At 41.4% G+C, this 24,760-nt stretch overlaps 1 protein-coding gene across 2 annotated transcripts in view; it reads right to left on the bottom strand.

Annotated features, from left to right (window-relative positions):
- The window catches only part of LOC135221697 (protein argonaute-3-like), a 699,537-nt gene that overhangs the window by 276,607 nt on the left and 398,170 nt on the right, over positions 1–24,760 (bottom strand). For both annotated transcript variants that reach the window (XM_064259435.1, XM_064259437.1), the window contains one exon: positions 18,557–18,735. In XM_064259435.1, coding sequence (XP_064115505.1) covers positions 18,557–18,735 — 179 coding nt within the window. The remainder of the gene's footprint in view (positions 1–18,556; positions 18,736–24,760) is intronic.

Genomic DNA, 24,760 nt, shown 5'->3' with positions numbered 1-24,760 from the left:
CAGGCCCAGAAGAAGATAACACTTGTAAATGCTGGACCAAAGGGACTTCAAAAACTGCAAGACAGTGCCACCAAAATGCAAAAATTGAAGGACCAAAAGACAAAAGATGTTATAGATAGGAGTTTTAATCTTACTACATCAGTCACCTGCATGGCATAAATCATGCTATTGAGCATTCACAGACAAAGGCAAACTATCAAGACTAAAAGCCTCTATATAAAAACCAAACAAAGAGATAGTTGTCCTAGTAATTCTCGTGCTTCTGTCATGTCTCTTCCAAAGGAAACCTCTATTCTTTATGTAATTTCAACATGAGCCATAAGGTAATGGAAGCTGCAAAATTTGACCAAAATCTCAAAGTTGTACTGTCTAAGTGTAATGACCTAAAGACTGCTGGGGGAAAAAATACCATCTGAAGTGCTACAGACAGTTCCAGCAAAACACAATGAAGAATCAAACCACTGCTGAGTCATCTGACTTAGCAATGGAAGGGTTGAAGAATGAACTGGAGCTATATGCTGCTCAGGGTCACATTTTTGAAGTCAATGAAATCTGGTCTAGATACTGTCAGCTATATTCAGATACTAACAAAGAAGTGCAATCCTCTTTTCTGGGCTAAACCTGTGTCGCTCCGTGAAATGTTCCTTTAGCACTCATTTCTAAGGTATAAATATTGCTATAAATACCAGAGAAAAAAGCTATATGGTAATGCCAGAATATTCTGGCTCGCTCACCTTTATTTAAGGTGTCTGTATGGTACTGGGGCGAGTGATACCACTACCATAGGTCTTCTGCCATTTAGTCTCTTCCTTTGTCAATTTCCCCTTTCAAATTATGTGCCATACCAGCGCCATCTACCGCCCACTACCGCTACTACTAGCGCCTCAATATCCATTCCTTTAAATAGCACTGTTGTGTACACTTGTGTCTTTGACTGTAACGACATTATTTTGGAATAAAATGAGATGCTATAAACACCAGGAATCTTCGATATCTAAGTTGAGTACTGCAATTATCAATTTATGTTTGTAAGGGTAACGAAATTAATCATAAGTATGTTTTGGTGTTATGTTACATAAACGGAGCCTAGCTTGCACCGCTCCCGAGTCAGCCATTACATACATCGCTACCCGTATCTTTATGACGACTTCCAATTGGTCACCTATACTAATTATAGTCATGTTGTTATTGATTTTGCACTCACTCCAGATTTAATAAAATTTGTAGATATCCTGACGTTTTATAATAGATATCCTGGCGCAAGGATGATTCAGACCTACTTACACAAACCAAGGAGGAATGTTTGGGAAGTAGGTCAGATGGGTATTCCTTCCATCTGGAGAGGCTTCTCCCCTTCGATTCGTTGGATCGGGAGTTCAGCCTATCTCCCTCCCCCCCCTCCCCTCTTTTCCCTTGGTCTGCTCAAGGAGGATACCTCCTTCACCTTACCAGGGAATCCCTGAGGGAGGGGTGTAAGGCCCTTAAGGACCTTATTCTGTTCCATGAGCCTCCCTGGCCTACCTTGCCAGATCGTGATTGAAATCACGTCTCGGGAAGGTTAGGCTAGCCGCTCAGAGCCACCCTGGCTGTCCTGACCAGATCGTTCCGATCGAGAGAAGGTTAAGCCAGCCGCTCTTTAAACAGAATTATGTACTTATCCTCTTTATCCTTATCCCCTCTCGCGCCAGGGCTATTGTATAGCGTTTATTATCATATAAATGATTGTATTATTGTAATCAGTGGGCAGTCGGTCTATAGACCGTCAGCCCCTGTGATCGATTGGATCCACTTCTGACCGCGAGGTGTTCCACCTGGCCGGTCGTAGTGTCCAATTGATCACGTGTGAGCCACCCCTCTAGACGCCCTCCCTCCCCCCTTTTACCTTGACGGGATGACATAACTCGCTAGCGCTACTTCAGGTAGCCATCCGAGTCCTATCCCCTCTTGCAGAGGGGGTGGGGGGGAGTAGTTATAGTCGGAAGGGGTACTCCTCGCCTTACGTAATAGGAGTAGTACGATGGTACCTACCCAGATGAGCCCTGGTAATTTCCCGGCTCGTTGGGATGGTATTAGCCACGTACTCTCTTCTCGCCTTTCCTATCCCCAGTTCCCTATGTCCTCTATCTGTCCGCCTCGGCGGATCCGGGATCCAGCGGACATTTTTAGTTATGCATATAACAAATACGATTCCTTTACAATCAGATTCAGGCCTAGGTTTTAACTATTCCCGTTTCGATCCCTAAGCTGGACCCGGGGGATAGAGAGATAGCATTGAAAGGGAACTGGGACCGGAAGAAGAATCTTGCCTTTCCTATCCTCAGTCCTCCATACATTATCTATCCTTCCGCCTCGGCAGGCCCGGGATACAGCGGAGATTGTTCAGTTATGCATATAACAACACGATCTCCCTTACGATCGGATTCAGGCCTAGGTTTTACCTATTCCCGTTTAGATCCCTTAGCTAGACCCGGGAGAGAGAGAGAGATAGTGTTGAAAGAGAACTGGGACAGGAAGGAGCATAGATTCTGTGTTCCAGTTTAAAATTCATTTAGTTATCTTATTTTAATTGTTTTAAAATATGCTTTATGTTTTCGATCGGTGTACTATGCCGGGTAGTCGACCCCGGCAGGTAACCTAGAATCGAGGCATTTGTTTATCCTTACCTAGCCTCTCTCCCCCGCTTTCATTTATACCTCGGCACCCAACCCCGGTGGCGGTGGCCAGGAGCTAGCAGAGGCATTCTTAGTTACAAAGAAAACCTCTCCAATGCCGACGGATTCGGGCCAAGTCTAACTTTCCCTGGTTTCGTTGCTATTAAGCTTAATATTTTTATATATATATATATATATATATATAATATATATATATATATATCTTTATATTATATATATATAGATATATATATATATATATAGTATATTAATATATATATTATATATATTATATATAATATATATATTATTATTATTACAAGACTATGAGGTGAATACATAGCGGGGTCGGAGCTGGTGGGAGAGGATAATATGAATGCCTTACATAATGCATGCTGCCGCAATTTATTACGGCGACGACAATGCAGAATGCAGGTCCCACCGGAGTGACCTCCAGCAGACATACATGTAGTGATACTCCGGTATCGATTCTAATATTACATACTCTGCCAGATACATATCCGGCGAGTCCATACAAAGGTACTTATGTATCATTTTGTAATTACAGATGGTACGCTGTCAGAAGACAACCTGCACTGCAACCCTGCAGCAGCAGGGCAGACAGGAAGTATGCCGCACTTACGCAGGCTGTGCGGTCCAATGAACGACTTGTTGGTCTGGCAACCAGTTGAGAGTGAGGTCTGTTACAATTTGGTTTTGGGACTTAACTACCGAGACGGTAAGTACCAATTCATTGAATGATTAGTTCACTGAATGAGATATTGTAAATAATTGGAGAGATATTGAGATAGTTATCAATGCTTAGAATACTTTTAAAAGAGGATACTTTTTAAAAGTAAGTATCTCTTTCAGAAGCTCCCTTATCTACATAAATGCGTAAGTATCAGCAACGGTACCAGTAGATTTGGCAGCCCCGATCATCGCCAAGATCCACGAAGATAAAAAGGCCGTGCTGGCAGAGGACCTAGTGGGTTAGAATAAGAAGTCGTTGGAGAGGTCGCAGCAATCAACCTGGACCACGAACCAATGAAGGCCGATACCCAGGACGAAGGTAGGCTATATTAAGCATTTGGTAAACGGGCAAAAGGACTACCTTTTAGCTCGTCTCATTCTTCTTCTTCATTTTAAGAGTTTACCAAGAGACCTACGACTTCGAGGGATAAGCCGGGGTCAGTAATCCCTAAGGTAAGCTGAAATAGTCACTCATAGGTCTATTACAATTCCCTTACTAAACCTTACAAACTGAAGGCTATTTGGGAAAGTCGTTCTAGTTCGTCATCAGCCACCAAACTGGTGACGAACACGACAAAATCTGCCACACCCAGGCAGGCATCGAAGACAAAGGCATCTAAACCCAGATCCTAGGATCCCGGGTTTAACCCAACATGTTTTCCAACTTCCTGAGGCAGGAGATGGGTAACCTGACTCAGCCCAATTCTAAATAACATTACAACTCAGTTGTTCTCGAACATGAAAACGTCAGGTCAGCCTATTCAGTCGTTAGTAGCAGGACTGAAGATCTAGGAGACCTCGAAGTATGGAGTCCTCCAACCCGGAAAGCCACAACAACTCCGGGCAGTACCAGACACATCCAATTGTGTCCCTTCAAATCAGTAATCCTTGGTGGTTACCAGCACATGCCCTCTTCTCAGAGGCATCTGACGATTGACGGCGGGGAAGGGAACCCGGCCAATAGAGGACTTTGAGTCCCTTTCACCAGGTTTCCACTTCCCTTGTTCAGGCTATGCACGTCTGATTGAGAACGCACTGATCTGTGAAGACAAAACGTCTAAGGAAATGGCCATCTACCCCAGAGACCAAGCTCAATCAGCCTAGGTTCAAACCCTGGCAGATTGGGAATGCACAAATACCAAACTGACACGCCACAATAATCCCTTCACGATTTTTGTGGTGCTAGACGACACGCCCATTCCGTGTACCTCTAAAGTAGTAGAGATTACACTTCAGACAACAGCAATGGACAAATCTATACATTATATGAGAGAGACGTATTTACCATCCGTGGTCAATCTGGGAGGAATGGAGTGCGGGGTAGATGCCCCGGCGACATTCTTGGTAGGCATATTGAACTAAAATTGTGCTACAACGCTCTTCAGCGAGCTTTTACCCAGACTCCCAGAAGCACTGGTAAAGGCGAAGTATGAAGCCAGAAGTCGCTTGACTAGGTCTATCAATTCCGCCACTAAAGCGGAAATGACAACCTCGGTCTATACAGACGAACCATGGTTCAAGATCCGGACAAGTCATTGCTTCACACCTTACGGTGCGATGTATATGACTTTGCAATAGCCAGGAAGAACTGCAGAAAGCACGTCTTGGCCGATGCGTCTATTCACCATGAACCTAATAGACTCATCAAAGCTTAGGTCAGGGGAGCAAACTTGTTCCCTGAGACCGTAGTGAACAGAATCCCGGGCGAAGCAGCTGAGGTCAACCAGAGCTTGCGAGTTTGCTGGGGCTTGATCCCCAAGAGGAGATTTGCATCCTCGGGAACACAGCCCATGGGTATGAAGAGAGCAAAGGGGTTCTAGTCTTCCTAGACGACTTAACCTCAAACAGTGGTACAAGCTGTTCCAGTAGGCCAGCTAGGTCAACCATCCACCTCAAATGGTCAGCCACAACAGTCCGTGCTGCTGTAGAACCAGCCCTCTCAGCAGCACCAAAGCTCGGCTTCTTTACCTCTTCCCCGGCCATAAGGCCTCCGATAAGAACCAGGTGTATGTCACAGATACAACAGGTTCACAAGAGGTAGCCGAGCCAGAGCAACTTTCCGTAGAGCGGGCGGAAGAACTCCCGGCAAGGAAGAGACTTCACAGGAAGCCGGCGCAACCGACCTTTGGCGAACCAGTGAGACTCCTCAGGTAGAAGGAAAGCGGTGCTTATTCAAGAACCGCTGGGAATCAGCACTTGATTGAACAGCATAGTATCAAGAGGTCGGGAGTAGGGAGAAGGGCCCTTCTCCATCAACCAAAATTTATCAACATCCAAATGCCGGATGAGATAAAGGACACCTAAGACTTTCTGTAGAAGAAATTAATTACAGGTGCAAATACTTAGAATTTCAGGGATGCTTCCCCAGCGATTCCACGAAGATTTAATCAATCCAAGAGTAATATTAGACTTGTCTCATTGAAACTCATATATTCAATACGACAAGTTCCATATGCTAACTGTTTTCGCAGGTACGGACCTTACTTCCCCGTGGGGCCGTCACAATACCTATAAATCTTATAGATACTTACTATCCCGTTCCGGTAGCAAGTCACTTCCGCCTTTTCCTAGGCTTCAGACTAGGCAACAGGCTTACGCCTTCAAGTAAGGCTATTTGGGCTTATCAGAGCGCCCACAATATTTACAAGATAGCGGATACAGTAGTGCAATAACTGAAAACCCAAGGGATAAGCCTAGTAATCTCCTAGACGACTGGCTCATCTGAACTATAAACGTCAAGGAATGTCTCAAGGCAACTATAAGTGATATATTTCTGGAATTCCTAGGATTCCAAATCACAAGGAATCCCTACACACTCCGACACCACGGTTTCAGTGTTTAGTAAACAATGGGACCTCAAATCACACAACTTTTGATCCCACAGGGGAAAAAAGAATGTAAATAGCAAGGCTGCGAGACAGTTCCTCAAGGCAGACAAGCATCCCGGAGGAACCAGGAAGAGTTCTAGGTTCACTCTTCGCGTCAGTAACAGGGACTCTACTAAAAGCCAACGGAAGGCTACAGTTGGAATAGTCCTTAGACAACAGGTCATTTAGATGGATCAGCCAACAGAATACAGATCTCCTAGTAGAATTATTGCCACAGAATCCAACCACAAATTGCAATATTTCATGTGCCCTCAATCTGGACCCCATGGCCCAGGCCACGGATGCCAGATAGGTTGGAACATCTGGCAGAGGATTTATTTTTTCCCTCCAATAAATCTACTAAGGCAAGTTCTAGACTAACTCCCATCCTTCTAAGGACGGATTGGGCTGTTAATCCCCAACGGACTCGAGAGCAATTGTGACCCGTTACTAGGGGAATTGGGACTCCGCCTCAGACGGACCCCAACCCCAGACTGACACGATTAGTATAACAAGGGTGGCGGACGCTTCCTCAAGGTTTAGGAGTGTCCTAACTTTATGGAATTCATGAATTTCACGGCACAAGAAGATGCCAATATGGATCCTATTAACACCTTGTTCTTAGAACCAGACAACGGAAGTCTACGGGGAGGTCCGCAACCATGCGGAAATGTTTCAGCAATTGTCACGAGATTTGACAGTCCTGACTAATCTCTCCCCTAGTTCCTACGACTCCCTTTTCTAAGCAGTATGATTCTACAGTAACAAGCTAGCCTTTTTCCTAAAAAAGACCCAATAGTTATGACGATGAATACGAATCTGGCTGTTACGTTCCTTAGGACCCTGTTTAGAAAGGGCCTACAAGCTAGGGTTATTACCACGACCAAATCTGCTTCAAGAAGGTACTCCAGTTTGGTTCCACATTAACAGATTCATAATTTCATCGATTCCAAGAACTTGTGCTAGCTAGAACAAAATCATTTTGATTTTCTTTTTCTTCCATCCAGAGAAGTTCTAGTATCTCCAGATCAAATTCTTGGCTAAAAATGAGGATCCTCAGAGTAGGAAGGCCCCCTAGAAGATTGCCCCACTTCCACAGGATCTATCCCTATGTCCAGTCAGAACTTGAGATCAATTTTAGACAGAACTTCAAATAAAACTTCAGGTCCTTTATTCATTCGAGAGATGGTGGAACAGTCTCATTTAAGTGATTAAAATAACAATTCTATAATTTTAGATATGCTAACCGGAATCAATTCCACATGTACATGATGTCCAAGCAGTAGCTGCCTTAATAATTCACTTCCACCACATGAACTTTGATGACCTTAAAGAAGTATAGTATAAGATGGAATTCAAGTATTTAATCACCACTACCTTAAATCCTTGAAAGCCCTTAAATAATTCAGCAGTGGCAGTGGGGGAATGTTTCCCCTAACACAGCCTAGTCATGTTGACATACCTAGTCATAAAGACCTTGTCCTTCTTTAGCTCCTTTTCTCTCCTAACCGCCTCGCTTAGTCTCTAGCCTTCATCTCTGGGTTTTTCACTTGGATTGTATAATTGAACCATTCTTGTACTGGTTATAATTAACTACTAATTATATACATGTAAAATATATAGTATTAGTTGTTAACCCTCTTACGCCTAAGCCCTAAAAACCAAAACGTCTCCCATATGCCAAGGCGGGTTTGGAGTGAGTGCGGAAGCGGAAAAAATAATTTTTTCAAAAAATCACAGCGCGCTTAGTTTTCAAGATTAAGAGTTCATTTTTGGCTCCTTTTTTTTTTGTCATTGCCTGAAGGTTAGTATGCAACCATCAGAAATGAAAAAAATATCATTATCTTATGTAAATAATGCGATATATTGGTAGCAGAAAAAAAATTCATACATAATTGTATTCAAATTGAGCTGTGGAAAAAACGGTTGAAGCTAACGAGTTACTTTCTTTTTCGTTGTATTGTACACTACATTGCAATCATTTTGATATATAACACATTGTAAAACGATCAAAGCAACACAGAAAAATATTATCACAAAATGATGCATGAATTCGTAACGCGCGGACGTAAAAAAATGTTTTTTTTTCAAAAATTCACCATAAATCTAAATATTGTTCTAGAGACTTCCAATTTGTTTCAAAATGAAGACAAATGATTGAATATTACGATACTGTAAAAGTTTTAGCTTAGAATTGCAGTTTTTGAACATTTCGGACGAGTTAAATTTGACCGAATGTCGAAATTTTTATATATATATTTTTTTTATATGCAAATATTGCGAAAATGAGAAAAGCTTCAACCTTCAAATATTTTTTTGTATTCTTCATGAATTTGTTCACATTGCAAATATTTCGAAAAAGAGAAAAGCTACAACCTTCAATCATTTATTGTTGTATTCTACATGAAATTATGCACATTTTCATATATAAAACTTTATGTAACGGCTAATTTTAACTCTTTCACATCCGCTTAGTTTTGAGCACTGTGTCCCCCAATATCCGAGGTGTTTGGGAGCGCTCGACAGTGCGTAAAAATAATTATTTTGAAAATTCAGAAAAATATAAATATTATGCCAAAAACGTTCATTTTGCTGTCCTTTTTTTTCTACATGCTAGTATTTTATCGTGGAATAATCAGAATAGGAGTCCCAGCCCTCTAAATACAAAAAAAATGTGAGTTATTTAACAAAAAAAAAAAAATCTTTACTTTTTTTATATTTTCGTTCGTAACCCAAAAACTATGAAAGTCAGGCGAATGAATTATTTTTAATGAGAAAGCCAATAAATTTCTCTAAATATCAACATATAAATCAATGGAAAATGAATAAGTCCAGCCGGTGAAAAAATTGATAGAAAAGAGGGTAAGAAACTGAGCGCTCTGCCCAGCGCATAGTGAGAATTATCGCTAGAAAAAAACTTTTTTGAAGAGCCCTATCTCGGTTATTTTTCATTGAAATTCCTTTGTAAATATACGAAAATGTAGAGGAAACGTTGAAAAATAAAGGGAAAGTCAAGAAAAACGGCTTTGGTAACGTCAGCAGTTTCATTTTGACGTTATAAGTTGATCGAAACGAAAAAAATGTTACCGTTAACATTATCGTTTGTAGGTCAAATGCTATAACAGTTAGGCGAATGAATTATTTTTTATGAGAAAGCCAACAAAATCCTCTAAATATCGATATATAAAGCAATGGAAAACGAATAAGTCCAGCCGGTGAAAAAATTGATAGAAAAGAGGGTAAGAAACAGAGCGCTCTGTCCGGCGCATGGTAAGAATTATCATTAAAAAAAACTTTTTTGATGAGCCCTCTCTCTGTTATTTTTCATAGAAATTCCTTCGTAAATATACGAAAATGTAGAGGAAACATTGAAAAATAAAGGGAAGGTCAAGAAAAATGGCTTTGGATACGGCAACAGTTTCATTTTGATGTTATAAGTTGATTGAAACAAAAAAAATTTTTACCGTTGTCAACATTTATCGCTAGAATAACAGTTTTTTGAAGAGCCCTATCTCGGTTATTTTTCATAGAAATTACTTTGTAAATATACGAAAATGTAGAGGAAAAGTTGAAGAATAAAGGGAGAGTTAAGAAAAATGTCTTTGGTAACAGCAACAGTTTCATTTTGACATTATAAGTTGATCGAAACGAGAAAAAATGTTGCCGTTGTCAACATTATCGTTCGTAGCTCAAAAGCTATACATAACAGGGGAATTGCTTCCTCCTAATCCAGACGAAGTAGTTCCATGGCTAGGTTAATCCTACGAGCCTTCCAAGAAAAGTCATAGTCCATTAGAAGCCTCCGTATCTTGGCATCTTCTGGAGATTCAGAGCCCTGCCGAAACTCTAATCATCTCTTGTGGGATGCACTAACGCATTTTCCGTTACTTTTACCATAAAAACTATGCGAATGCATGTTGGAAAACTATTGTTCTTGTGTGACGTATCCATGTAAACAAACACTTGTGTCAAAAACAGCTCGCACGTGGGTCACTGAGAGGGAAGTGTAGGTGCGATCAGCTGATACCATTGTGAGAATTTTACTACGACAGGGATTTGAGCATGCGCAGTACAGAAACTACTTTGCTGGCGTATTGATACCCGAGATTCACGGTCCAAGGTATGATCTAGCCTATGGAAATCGCTACTTGTCCAAAAAAAAAAAAAAATGCCCCTACCAGACGTACAAAAAATTTAGGTAAATTTTACGTACCGCTACGTCAGTTGGATAGTTAGGGAATAGAGTAATTTTACGTACTATTACGTCAGTTGGACATGAAAGGGTTAAATGGTGCAAACATTTCGACAATTGCACGAAAAAATTTCTGATTTTTTTAGGAAGTTACCGCACGGATGTAAGGAAAATTTTTTTTTTTTTCATAAATTCACCATAAATCAAAATATTGTGCTAGAGACTTCCAATTCGTTGAAAAATGAAGGTAAATGATTGAATATTACTAGAATATAAGAGTTTTAGCTTACAATTGCGTTTTTTGACCATTTCAGTAGAGTCAAAAATGACCGAAGGTTGAAATTTTTGCACTTATCGTTATTTATATGAAAATATTTCAAAACTGATAAAAGCTACAACCATGGGTTGTATTTAGTTGTATTGTGCATGAAATTGCGCACATTTTCATATATAAAACTTTATGTAACAGCAAATTTAAAATGGTGCAAACATTACCACAATCGCACAAAAAAATTTATCGGAAGAGTTACCGCACGGATGTAAGGAAAAAGTTTTTTCATAAATTCACCACAAATCGAAATATTGTGCTAGAGACGTCCAATTTGTTGCAAAATGAAGGCAAATGATTGTATATTACTAGAATATAAGAGTTTTAGCTTACAATTGCGTTTTTCGACCATTTCGGTAGAGTCAAAGTTGACCAAAGGTTGAAATTTTGGCACTTATCATTATTTATATGAAAATATTTAAAAACTGATAAAAGCTACAATCATGAGTATTTTTTGTTGTATTCTACATAAAATTGCGCACATTTTCATATATAATACTCCATGTAACGGATAATTTAAAATGGAGCAAAAATTATGTCAAAGTGACAAAATAATTTTTGAGATGTGTCACTGATACTTTTTAGTGCGATAAGAAAGAAATTCGCGCTTGCGCGCCTGCGTAACGATTGTAAACAAAACAACGCCTTGATCCGTGAACTTCCAGCATCCCCCAAGGAGCGTGATTCAAAAGATTCGGCTGGTAGGCCTATAAGTATTTTTCCGCGAATTTAAAAAAAAACTTTTTTGAGTTGAGATATAATACGTCCAATTGCCATACGGGAGACATTTTGACTCGACGTTTAATACGTCTAATCCACGTAAGAGGGTTAACATAGTAATCACACAGGCCTTACCAGTAATTGTTTGCACTAATAGTATATATTTACTAGAGTAAGGACCTAGACTTAAGATACTGTTAAAATCTGTTTAAATTTAAGCAATTTATTAAATAGGGTAGAATTATCTTAGAGTTAGTTTCTCCCTTCCAGTAGTCTTATAAAGAGTATATCCAAGCTTGTGGGAACAATTCTCTGTTACTATTTCACGGAGCGAAACAGGTTTAGCCCAGAAAAGGGATTTTGACAAAGGAAAAATCTATTTCTGGGCGATGACCAGTGTCGCCCAGTGAACCCACCCCTTGCTTCCTCACCCTATAGCCCCAAGCTTGGGTGCTATTTTCAGGAATGGCTATCGAGGCACTAGTAGTAGCGGTAGTTGGCGGTAGATGGCGCTGGTATGGTGCCTAATTTGAAAGGGGAAATTGACAAAGGAAGAGACTAAATGGCAGAAGACCTCTGGTAGTGGTATCGCTCGCCCCAGTACCATACCGACACCTTAAATAAAGGTGAGCGAGCCAGAATATTCTGGCATTACCATATAGCTTTTTTCTCTGGTATTTATAGCAATATTTATAACTTAGAAATGAGTGCTAAAGGAACATTTCACTGGGCGACACAGGTCATCGCCCAGAAATAGATTTTTCCTTTGTCAAAATCCCTTATTTGACTTGAAGAGCATTAAAAGAGAAACAAACTGCTGTGCTTCCTAAAAAGCTCTCCCACATACCTATTGCTGTGACCTAATTCATCAGATTAGATTATCATGGATAGTCCAATTCTAGTGCACCACCCTGACAATAACAATTTTCTTTCACTGGTACATCATGTGCATTCTTACATTCCAGAAAACCTAAATTAAAACTTTTGTGAACAACTGCCTGTTGCAATGCAGGCGTGACAGGCCCTGCAATGGGAAGTAGTGATCGAATGAAGCCAATGATGCCATTCTTAATTATTGCAATAAGTCCATGAAAACAGAGGGGAGGAGGGCGGGCTCTGATTTAGTAATTACTTGGTAAGTATATAAGTATATTATAAAAATTACATTTTTATAATAAAAAAAATAATGTTTCACATATACTTATCAAACAGTTACATAGCTGAAAGCTTCCTACCTCGGCAGTCAAAAATTCAAATTTGCCAGCGGCTCTGCTGTCATACCGCAATGTACATCTGTAGGGAGGAGGAATGGCTCTGAGTATGCAACTGTTTGGTAAGTATATGTGAAACATTATTTTACTAAAAAAATATCATTTTCACATAAGTGACTTGCCAAACAGTTACATAGCTGATTCCACATTACATGCAGTCCCTAGTTATCATCCAGCGGGGGTTCCATTCTCAGCGGGGTGCTGATAAGTGAAAACCGCCATTAACCGAAACTTGTTCATTTATGGCGCTAAGTTTCAGTTAATGGTGCCACTGTCAGGTATGTTATGGAGCCAGAACTCTATTAACCGAAACTCAGCACATTATGGCGCAATAAATCACCAATTTTATGGTGCTAGACAAGCACCATTAAACCGGATCACCATTAACTAAGTCCGCTGATAACAGGGGACTGCCTTATACTAGGGTGGAGGGAATATGGACAGTTTATCTTTCCAAGCACCAAATAAGTTAGTGACTTTGAAAAATAGGATTGCTTGAATAAAATGCTTGCTGAACCTTACCTAGTGAGAGAACAGCTGCAGGTGGGTACTGCCTCTGGTTGGAGCTCTCATCACCTTTAGGAGACATGGCAGTAGAGGCCAGGTTCGTCCCTAATGTAGTGGAACTTTGTAACCATGGAAGTTCACCGGTGGTTAACAAAGAGAACATACATACTGCCCTTGCCCTGGGCAAAGACCAGAAAAACCAAACCATCACCTATGCTAAAATTAAAAACCACCACCTTGACCATAAAAATCTGGAGGCTACTCCGGGTACTTCATACCCCCTGCTTCCCAAAGACTCAACAACCCTTAAAATATACAAGGCGAGGAGATGGTAGAGGGAATAGAAGGCCCCCTATGCTTTCTTTCCCAACAAAGTGACAGCCCCTGATAACAGACCCAACTAACACTGACTACAATCTCCAGTATGTAGCCTGAAGGACAGAGGACAAATGCATAATATGTCCGGAAACTAACGACATTGCTACCTCTCGTATCTCATGAGCTTTAACTTTTAGGATAGAGAGGACCTCTTCTTGAACTTGCAAGTGTGCTTCTAAAATGAGACTTCTAAGGAAAAAAAAAAAAAAAGGAAAAAAAAAAAAAAAGGCATTTTTGGAGAGCAGTCAAGAAGGGTCTCTCACCAAACACCAAAGGCAATTAGAGGCGCCTCTTATCTACTCCGTTCAATGAAGATAATACCTGAAGTCTCTCTTCCTCCTCTGATCCTAATATGTTATGGAGGAGTTATGGGAGTTCCATTTGACAACATCAGAGAGAGAGAGAGAGAGAGAGAGAGAGAGAGGTAATTGGTGGTTGGATGGTTAACGATTGAATTGGCTGTTGGTGAGTTCTGGGTTGTCCACTGGTGCAGCTGGAGTAAGTTGTTAGATTTCTGTGTTTCAGTCAGTCTTGGGTGAGAGCCTGTGATAGTCAGTAGTGTTGGCAGCAGTCTATTGAAGGCATTGAAAGTCAGTTAAGTTTTGTGTTTTATTGATTTGTTGTTTAGTTGTTGTTAAGTTGATATTGTTTGCTTTGGAGTTGTTGTGCCTGTGCTGTTGGATTTGTTGTGCTTATGAGTTCCTGTTGGGTTATGTGTGAGTTGTTGTTGTTGGAAGCTGTTGTGGTTTCTTGGTGTGGTTGTGAGTTGTTGAGGGTTATTGTTGGTGAGCTGTTGTGATTTCTTGGTGTTGTTAGTGGGTGTGTGTGTTGCCTTTTTGCGTTGTTTTTTTTTTTGTGTTGGTGATTGTGCAGTGGTCTTTTGTTGTGGTTGTATTCCTTGTTTTTTGTTGTGTTGTGGGATTGTGGTCCTTGGGTGTTGTGTTGTTGGGTTGTGGGGTTGTGGTTCTTGGTTGCTGTCTTTGTTGTTGTTACTGTCTCAGCAACCTCGACCAGTGGACAGCACAGCATAGCCCTGAGTATCTGCAGCTGGGTGAGTACATGTGTTTGTGTTTTTTTTTCTTTGTGTAGGTAAGTCAATTGTCCTGCATGTATTCCAGTGTAAAGAGGAAAGTGTGACTGAGGGTGAGTTTGGCAGCTGGATTGGTTAAGTTTATGTGGGGGGATTTTGCCAGCTTGTTTTTTAAAGCTTGTGATCCTGCAACAATGTCCATAAGGTTCTTGATTATAAAATGAGGCCAAGGCTTTGACGGGTTTTTGTTCCTTGCAAGAAAGCCTCCTACAAAAGCACACACTGCATTGTCTTGAGGGAAACCCACACTCTTACTGATGGCTTGAATTTTGCTCACCCTTTTAGGTGTCGCTAATGCCACTAAAAACAGTGCCTTCTTCATAAAATTTTCTAACAAATAAAAACATAATGGTTCAAATTGCAGACCTGACAGCCACTTCAAAACAATGTAGGTTCCATGTGACATCCCCAGACTTTTTAATCTTCAATGTTTTGAAAGACTTAAGTCGCTGATGTCCTGATTAGTGGACAAATCAAGTCCTCTATATTTAAACACAGAGAAAAGCATATATCTATAGCCCCTTATAGTACATGGAGACAGTCTCCAAGTACCTCTTAAATTAGCAAAAAGTCCACTATTTGACCTATAGAGGTCGAAGAGGAGATGTGACTCTGTCTGCACCAACCTCCTGAAAATCCTCCACTTTGACTGTTATCATTTGCAAGAAGAAGCTCTTCTGCATCTTCTAATCGCTTCTGCTGCTTTGCAAGAAAATCCTTTTGCTCTGACAAGGCTCCTGAGTCTCTGAATCCTGTCAGATAACCCCTGATGGTACCTCAACGTTGAAGTGGGGTTGTTTGAGTAGAAAACGACTTTGTGGAAGAAGCCTAGAGAAGTCCACAAGAAGTCGGAGGAGATCCGGGAACCATTCCTTCCTGGGCCAGAATGGGGCCACAAGAGTCATCGACATGTTCTGATGCGATATGAACTTGTTGAGTGCTTCTCTTATGAGACCGAAGGGAGGAAAGGCATAAACGTTGAGTCCCGTCAAATCCATCGTATTTGTGCTCCAAGCTTGCGGATCTGGAACAGGTGAGCAGAAGATCTGTATATGATTGTTCCTGGAGGTGGCTAAAAGGACTATAGATGGTTTGCCCCATAACCTCCAAAGATCTTGGCAAACTCTCACATTCAAAGTCCACTTGGTAGGAAGAACCTGATTGCGGCAAACGAGAGAAATCCCTTCTTGTAGCCTCTCCTCCGATAGCCACCATCAAAGATCTAGCTTTATTTCCTCTGTAATTGGAAAACAAACGAGTTTGGTTTTCATTTCGATGGCAGCTTGCTTTGAGGAGTATTGAAGAGGTCTCATGCGGAGTCAGCCTAATGTTACAAACGACTCCACTGATGTAAGTGTCCCTACTAAACTCATCCACTCTAGGGCTGAACAAGATGGACAATTCATTAACTCTTGACCTGTCTTCAAGCATGACTACTCTCTTCGGGGAGAGAAAAGCCTGAAAAACTAGAGTTGAGAACCATCCCTAAATAAGGAATCCTCTGAGTCGGTATCATTTGTGATTTCTTGAGATTTATAAGTATGCTTAACTGTTGAGTAAGGCATAACATCTTGTCGAAGTCCTCCACACACTGACAACTTGACTTGGATCTCAGGAGCCAGTCGTCTAGATAGAATGATATGTTGATTCCCATTAGGTGGAGCCATTTTCCTGGCAGAGCAAGAATCCGAGTAAAAACCTGAGGGGCAGTTGATAGTCCAAAACAGAGGGCTCTGAACTGAAACATTCTTCCCTTGAAGATGAACCTCAAAAACATTCTGGCTAACTGGTGAATAAGGATATGGAAGTATGCATTTTTCATGTCAAGAATAACCATCCAGTTGTCTGGTTGGAGAGCTGACATTTCTGAATGATTCGTTACCATGCGAAACTTTGTCTTCAATAAAAAAAAAAAAAAAAATTCAAGGCACTGACATCGAGAATGGGCCTCCAGCCCACCGAAGACTTGGTGACTACCAACAGCCTGTTGTAAAACCCCTTCATGTTTGAGTTCTTTACTTCTATTGCCTATTTCTTGATCAGTGCTTCCACTTCTTTGCTTAGAGCTAAAGATCTTTCCATTTGTTCCGAGTACACTGTCAACTTGATTGGAAAACTGGACAGCGGTGGATCTTTAATGCTCCAACAGGTGACCTTTTCTTGCCACCTTGGCATCCTGGCTCTCTTAGACAGGACAATGTTTCATCATCCACACACCTAGCTATCACTGTTCTCCTAGCTTATTCATTTCAGGCCAAGAATAAATCCCCTCTCCAACAGGAACTCAGATGTACAGATAAGAAATTATGCCTGTTCTGAGCACTCCACATTTACCTAGATGTCACAGGAAATGTCCCATGGGGTCTTAGTTTCTTACACCCTATCACAAACAAGCCATTTCCTCTTCATGGGCAAAGAATTGTCTTAGTGTTCCTAATTACAAGAACAACACAATGATACTATACCCCATTAGAACCCTAGAAAAATGCATAAAGGTTCTTGTTTTTTCTATCCCCTCCTTTGAGGATGGGGATAGGAAAAACAAAAACCTTTGCATGTGTTCTATGAGGATGAACAGTAGCTATGCTATCAAAACACAGGTTTTGACAAAGGAAAAACCTATTTTCAGTAACTGCCTGATGAAAAGGCAAGGAACTTTGTGGTGTGTGATTTTCTTTCCCAGACCTTGCAATTAATGGGTATCTTGGCCAACCAATGTGCTGTTGCCACATCTGGGTGAGAAGAGTGATTGGAAAACTGGCTAAGTGCTTTGGCCTGGAGTCCTTTTATACTACATATATAGTATCAGTACGTCAAATCAAAGGCAATGTGCTGGCCAAGACAAACTGTAAGAGAATTCTTGGATACTGGATGGTATGTCTTATGGATTCACAGCAGATACTAAAAGAATCTAAAAAATTTAATAATCACATAACTTTGCAAATTTAGCTCTTTCTCTAACTTCCCTAATCTTCCCATCCAAAAGAATAGAAGTATTGAATATTGCTCCCTTGACCTAAACTCAATTTTTAATAATTCCAATTGCTCTAATTACATTCTATATCACACATTCTGAACATCTACCACAATGCAAAAATCATTCCTTTCACAAGCTTTCTCTTGACCTACATCGTCCCAATAATGGAGAGGTATTTTGTCATTCCTACTAGTTTCATCTTATCTCGAACCCTAGTGCACATCAGTCTCATATCCTATACAACGGTTCCTAATGATGATGTTAAAGCTTAAAACTATGATATTAACTGATTCCAGGAGTCTTTAGATTTCAATTTTGTTGCACCGTCTGTAAAACTTGATGCTATTGTGAAATGCACATTACAGGCAATCCCCCCAGTTTATGAGGGGGAGTTCCATTCTTGAAACGCGTTGTAGACCAAAAAATGTAAGCCACAACTGTCAAAGATCATATAAAATCCTAAGAAAACCTTACTTTCAATGCTTTTGGTGTATTAAAAACTATGTAAACTGCATTTTTATTGTATTGTTCATAAAAAAAAACTTCAAATATTGATTATTTAGTCTTTTTAGTCACATTTCTTCTGTCAGATCGGCGTCGTAACCCTGGAACATGTGTCATAAACCTGGAAATAATTTCCGATGGATATAATTGAAAAGCATCATAACCTCAGAACATACTAAGCCGAAACTGTCGTAAACTTGGGAATGCGTGTACTCCACTTGTCAATGTTTAATGACATCTCATAGGAAGGTGGCAAATAAATTTCAATACAGTAATCTAAACTTCTACATCAATCATTACAAAATCATAGTAATGTACCTCACTAAGTTGTCAGATAATCTTTCTGAATAATTGAGAACTGCCCAGAATTCAATATTCTTGCTTTGAAAAAATTCCTTATCTTTAATGTTCCACTGTCCCTGGAAAGGCACAACAGCATTGCTGGCATTCAACTGCAACTTAGGAGGAGGAAGAATTCGACCAGTTAACTCAATGGGCTGAAAAAAAAAATGAAGAGCATAATGGACAATTGCTATGAAGTTTTATTTTTGTCTTTCCTTTTGTGCATTTACTCAATTTTTTCCTCAAGATTATACTAAAAGTAAGATATAAATGGTAAAAATCTACAATTATAAAACTTTTTAGTTTCGTAAGTGCAAACCTCTAATGATGTTTGTGCATATTACTCACTCAATGTTGGGTTAGCAGAGGGATGGTGATACTGTGAGGTCCCAATCCATCACTGGGACCCTCATGGCATCCTCGCTTCATAAACAAAAAATCTGCTTGACACAATGAGCACTCTCCAGAAACAGATCAGCGCTCCTGATTCAAACTATTTTTAAGCACTTTTCAAAAGCTACTTTATGACATTGTTATTACTGTAACTATAAACACATGTCAGACATTGCAAACTTTCCAACCAAATGTATTGAAATCTTCTTCCAATTTGTAGTACGTATATAGAATTGTTAACCATTACTCCAGGTGTGAGAAAACACATCTGGCTGGATATAAATAGTAGTATCTGCTTTTCCCTAATGTCAAATGCTACTTTTTATGCTTGCAAGAATTCTTGACTTATCCAAGAGGTTATGTCAATAAATCAGAATACATCTTGACTCTGCCTCTTACTCACCGACTCATTATATTGGTGACACCGATGATGACCGACACTGCAAGTACCATCCTATCCAACAACAATGCTGCAGCAGCAACAGGCATCCACCTGCCACCCTTCACAACACACAACCCAGAGGCCTAGTTCTTCAGAGCAGAGCCCATCTTCAGGTCTAATAGGATCTCCTCCACATCCTACAAGGCAAATGACTTCCTTGAGTTCCTACCAAATGACGTCTTTGAACAAATTGGAAATGGCTTGCCGACCAAAAGGCCACCATTACCTTCAAAGTGCTGAAGGAAACAACTAAGGCCGTCCTTCAGCATGACACCTCACCTCAAAGCAAAGTTGTTCTTAGAAATTGTGGGGACAGCAATTGGAGACCAGCAGCCGTCGCACATCTATAAGCAATTGTGGCAACTAGTTACGATCCCCACAACAGATGGCTTCCCAGAGACTATGCTGGACCTTGTGAGAGAGGTCCTACTCACAAAATTACCCTGCCAAAGAGTTGCAACCATCCCATAGAATGCATCAACCATGGACCTTGACAAGTTCCTGAAGATGGTCAATGCAGTCCACCTGGGCCACAAGTCAACAGAGACTGCATACACAGCCACCCGTAGCAACAGCCACCCATAGTCACAACAGCAGACCAACACTGAAATGGACAGCAATCCAGAGGACCCCACCACCCCCATACACCACTACTGGAGCCTCAGGTGGAAAAACTAACCCCAGTAAAAACCACTGGAGGTTCGAGAATGAAGCTTAAAAATGCGAAAACGGCTGCTGCACATAAAAACAAGCAAAAGGGTAACATCATGACCCAACAAACTAAATGTCACCAGTGGGATAGACCAGTTGCCTTGTAAGAATTCTTGACCTGTCCAAGAGGTTGTGTCAATAAATCAGAATACACCTTGACTCTGCCTCTTACTCACCACCTCATTATATTGGTGACACTGATGATGACCAACACCGCCAGCACCATCCTATCTAACAACAATGCTGCAGCAGCAACAAGCATCCACCTGTCACCCCTTCACAACACACAACCCAGAGGCCTGGTTCTTCAGAGCAGAGCCCATCTTCAGGTCTAATAGGATCTCCTCCACATCCTGCAAGGCAAATGACTTCCTTGAATTCCTACCATATGATGTCTTTTGAACACATTGTGGAATGGCTCGCCGACCAAAAGGCCACCATTACCTTCAAAGTGCTGAAGGAAACAACTAAGGTCGTCCTTCGGCATGACGCCTCACTTCAAAGCAAAGTTGTTCTTAAGAAATTGTGGGGGCAACAATGGGAGACAAGCAGCTATCGCATATCTAAAAGTAACTGTGGCAACTAGTTACAATCCCAACCACAGATGGCCGCCCAGAAAGTATGCTGGCCCTTGTGAGGGATGTCCTACTCATAAAATTACCCCGCCAAAGAGTTGCAACCATCCCCTACAATGTATCAATCATGGACCTTGACAAGTTCCTGAAGATGTCGATACAGTCTACTTGGCACACAAGTCAACAGACTACATACACAGCCACCCGTAACAACAGCTGCCCCACAGCCACAGCAGCAGACCGACACTGAGATGGACAGCAATCCAGAGGACCCCACCACCCCCATACACCACTACTGGAGCCTCAGGTGGAAAAACTAACCCCAGTACAAACCTAAAACAGATGAACATCCCAAGGTCTTTTGTTTCTACCACTGGAGGTTCAAGAATGAAGCTTGAAAATGCAAAAACGACTGCTGCACATCAAAAACATGCAAAAGGATCACAGCATGACCCAACAAACTAAATGTCACCAGCGGGATAGACCAGTTGCCTTGTAAGAGAAACCGTTCCTGCTTTGCGCCATCTTTCTTCCAGGTATAGTCAAAAAGACTCCAAATTTTTTCATAACAGACAAAGATCAAATACAGGCAGTCCCAGGATATCAGTGGTCTCGGTTAATGGCAGTTGTGTAGTGCCGCAAAATTGGCGATTTATGGCACAATAAGGGCCAAGTTTCAGTTATCGGCGCCAATAATAGAGTTATGGCACCATAAAAAGGGATTTTGATGAAGGAAAAATCTATTTCTGGGGGAAGACCTGTGTCGCCCGGTGAAAAGTTCCTGTAGCTCACTTTTTTAAGTAGAAATAGATCCTAAATATACCAAGAAAAAAGCTAGCAAGGTATGCTGAGGTTACTACCCTCGCACGAGCACCAAAAGGGTGTCAGGTATAAAGTACAAGGTGAGTGGAAGCCACTATTCACAGGTCTTCTGCCAATTAGAGGATTCCTTTCTAAAATCCCTCTCACAGCAAGAGCCGTTGCAAAGGCTAGAGCCATTGCAAAGGTTACTCCTCCCACCTCGCTCCCGCTACTACTACCCGACCCACGCGCTATCTGCATTCCTGGAATAGACACCCTAGCTTGGATTGGTTAAGGCTGGGGAAAGAAGTAGAAGGGATGGGTTCACCGGGCGACACAGGTCTTCCCCCAGAAATAGATTTTTCCTTTGTCAAAATCCCTTTTCTGGGTTCGACTTGTGTCTACCAGTGAAAAGGTATCAGAGAATTCCCATCCAAGCTTAACAGATACCAAACAAATATATAAAAAGGGGTTAATGAAACCTAAGGTTCATCTAAAGAATAATTTTTTAATGCACTATAATGAGGTAGAAAATTTACTTACTTACTAATTACACTAAGACTTAAACTATGGCTTAGAGCTAGTAATAACAAGATAATATAATACAATCTAAGAATGGTATCTGAAGCAATATACCAGGGTATATACAGACAGGTCCATAAAACAAATATGGTCTCAACAATATATACATGTTCCAGTGGCAGGATGACAACCAAACCATCACGACCTGGGGGAGAGAGGTTTAGTAGGGAATACGAGTGATGCAGGTAGGAAGGAGAGATTATTAAGGGAAAAGAAGTGACCAAAGGTTAAGGAAAGGATTTTGACAAGATTCATCATTCAGGGGAGACTATGCTCCCTGCAGCAACTGCTGGAAATTTAAGGGCCTCTAGGTTTTTGAGATAGTGGCGTTTAAAAACTGCTGGAGATTTCCAACCCGTATATTTCTTCAGGTCTTCGAAATTCATATTGTGAAAGTAGTTAATGGAGGTAGCCACTGCTCGGATCTCGTGGACGTGTGGAACTGAATCTGGGTTGGCCTGTTTAATAAAGTAGAGTATTTGTTGTCTAATACCTTTAAGAGAAATCGTACCACCTTTCTCTCTACTGAAAAGGGGGCCTGAAGATTTTCCGGATGTCCTGGCTAAGAAGAATTTAAGGGTAGCGACAGGAAATAATGATGTGTCCTGTGTCAGAGGAATGATTTTCCATGGAGCCCATCTGTTTTGTGGGTCCTCATTTTTAGCCAAGAACCTCCGATCTGGGGATAGTAATACTTCACCCGACGGGAGGAATTCCATATGGTCTGGATTCCTGGAGAGAGCCGAGAGTTCAGATATTCTGGCACCTGAGGCCATGGCCATTAGAAATAAAGTTTTCCTAAGCTGGGTTATATAAGAACATGAGTCATTATCAGTGTCTGAGGCTAATTTAAGTACGTCATTCAAAAACCAAGAGACCGTATGAGGGCGGTCCATTGGTCTCAGGCAGGCACATGCTCGTGGAATCGAAGAGAAGTATGAATATGACAAGTTAATATTAAAGCCAACCTGAAAAATCTTCCTTAAGGCTGACTTGACTGTCGTAATGGTACTAGCGGCTAGGCCTTTCTCAAATAGAGTTCTAAAGAACGAGATTGCCAGATTCGTGGTCATTTTATGAGCAGCCAAGTCTTTTAGAAATTTTGCCAACTTCTTCACTGCTGAATCATATTGCCTGAGCGTTGATTCTCTTTTATCCGATTCTATGAATAAGATGTTTAGTGGATTGATACTAGCGTCCTTTTGGGCTGCAAACTTCATGAAGTCCATAAAGTTAGGGCACTCAGAATTCTTGAGGAAGCTGACACAGTCTGAGTTTGTACTGTCTGTGTCAGTTCTGGACGAGGGATCCGTTTGGGTCGGAGCTTCAGTTCTAGAAGCGGAAACCAGTTGCTCTTTGGCCAGTTGGGTGCCACCAATGCTACTTGTCCTGTGAAAGATCTTAGCTTGTGCAGGACCTTCATCAGAAGATTCACTGGTGGAAATAGGTAAATCTTCTGCCAATTGTTCCAATCTATGGACATCGCATCTGTGGCATAAGCTAGAGGGTCCAGGTTGGGTGCCACGTAACACGGTAGTTTGTGGTTGGATTCTGTGGCAAATAGGTCTACTTGAAGGTCCGGGATTTGATTGCAAATCCAACGGAATGACTTCCTGTCCAGGGACCACTCCGATTCCAGCGGAGTTGTCCTGGAAAGTGCGTCTGCGATAACATTCTTTACTCCTGCCAGGTGAGTTGCTGACAGGTGCCAATGATTTTTCGCCGCCAATGAAAATATCGCAATCAACACGTGATTTAGTTTGCTTGACTTGGAGCCTCCTCTGTTTATGCAATGTACCACCACTAGGCTGTCCGAGACTACCCTCACATGTCTGTTCCTGGCCGGAGTCAGTCGTTTTAAGGTCAGGAAAACTGCCATGGCTTCTAGAACATTGATGTGGAACTGGCGGAACATATCCGACCATGTTCCCTGTACTTTCTTGTATTGTGAATATCCTCCCCAGCCGCTCAGTGATGCGTCCGTGTGGATGGTTAGAGACGGCGGAGATAATTGCAGAGGTACTGACGGCCAGATTCCGGCGTTTCGTCCATGGATGAAGCCTCTGTTAGAATAGGTGGAATTATTGAGATCTTGTCCCTGAGATTGATGTTAGCTCTTTCTCCAGACTCGATTGATGTCCTTCAATCTGGCTTTTAATAGGACGTCTGTTACCGACGCGAACTGTAGCGAACCTAGGATTCTCTCTCTTGGGTACGCCAAGACGCCTCTTTGTTCTTGAGGAACTGTTTCATAGCCGCTGCTATCTCCTTGGCCTTCTTAGGTGGAAGAGATAGCTTGTGAATTCCAAGAATTTTATCACTTTGGCTGTTGATTTGCGGCACTCTTCGATGCTGGCTGCCCAAATGAGCCAGACGTCTAGATAGGCTACTAACATAACCCCTTGAGTTCTTAGTTCTTGAATTATCATCTCTCCTAGTTTTGTGAATATCCTGGCCGCGATGTTGAGCCCGAACAGCATGACTCTGAATGAGTAAGCCTTGATTCCCAGCCTGAAGCCTAGGTACGGAGAGAAGTTCCTTGCTATTGGAACATGATAGTAAGCGTCTGTAAGATCTATTGAGGTGGTGACGGCCCCACAGGGAAGTAAGGTCTGCACCTGCGAGACTGTCAACATTCGGAACTTGTCGCAATGAATGTATGAGTTGAGACGAGAC

Source organism: Macrobrachium nipponense, chromosome 3, assembly GCF_015104395.2.
Source record: "Macrobrachium nipponense isolate FS-2020 chromosome 3, ASM1510439v2, whole genome shotgun sequence".
In the NCBI taxonomy this organism is placed as follows: Eukaryota; Metazoa; Arthropoda; class Malacostraca; order Decapoda; family Palaemonidae; genus Macrobrachium; species Macrobrachium nipponense.
The sequence above is the reverse complement of the archived record's forward strand: the minus strand, read 5'-3'. Positions and strand labels throughout refer to the sequence as shown.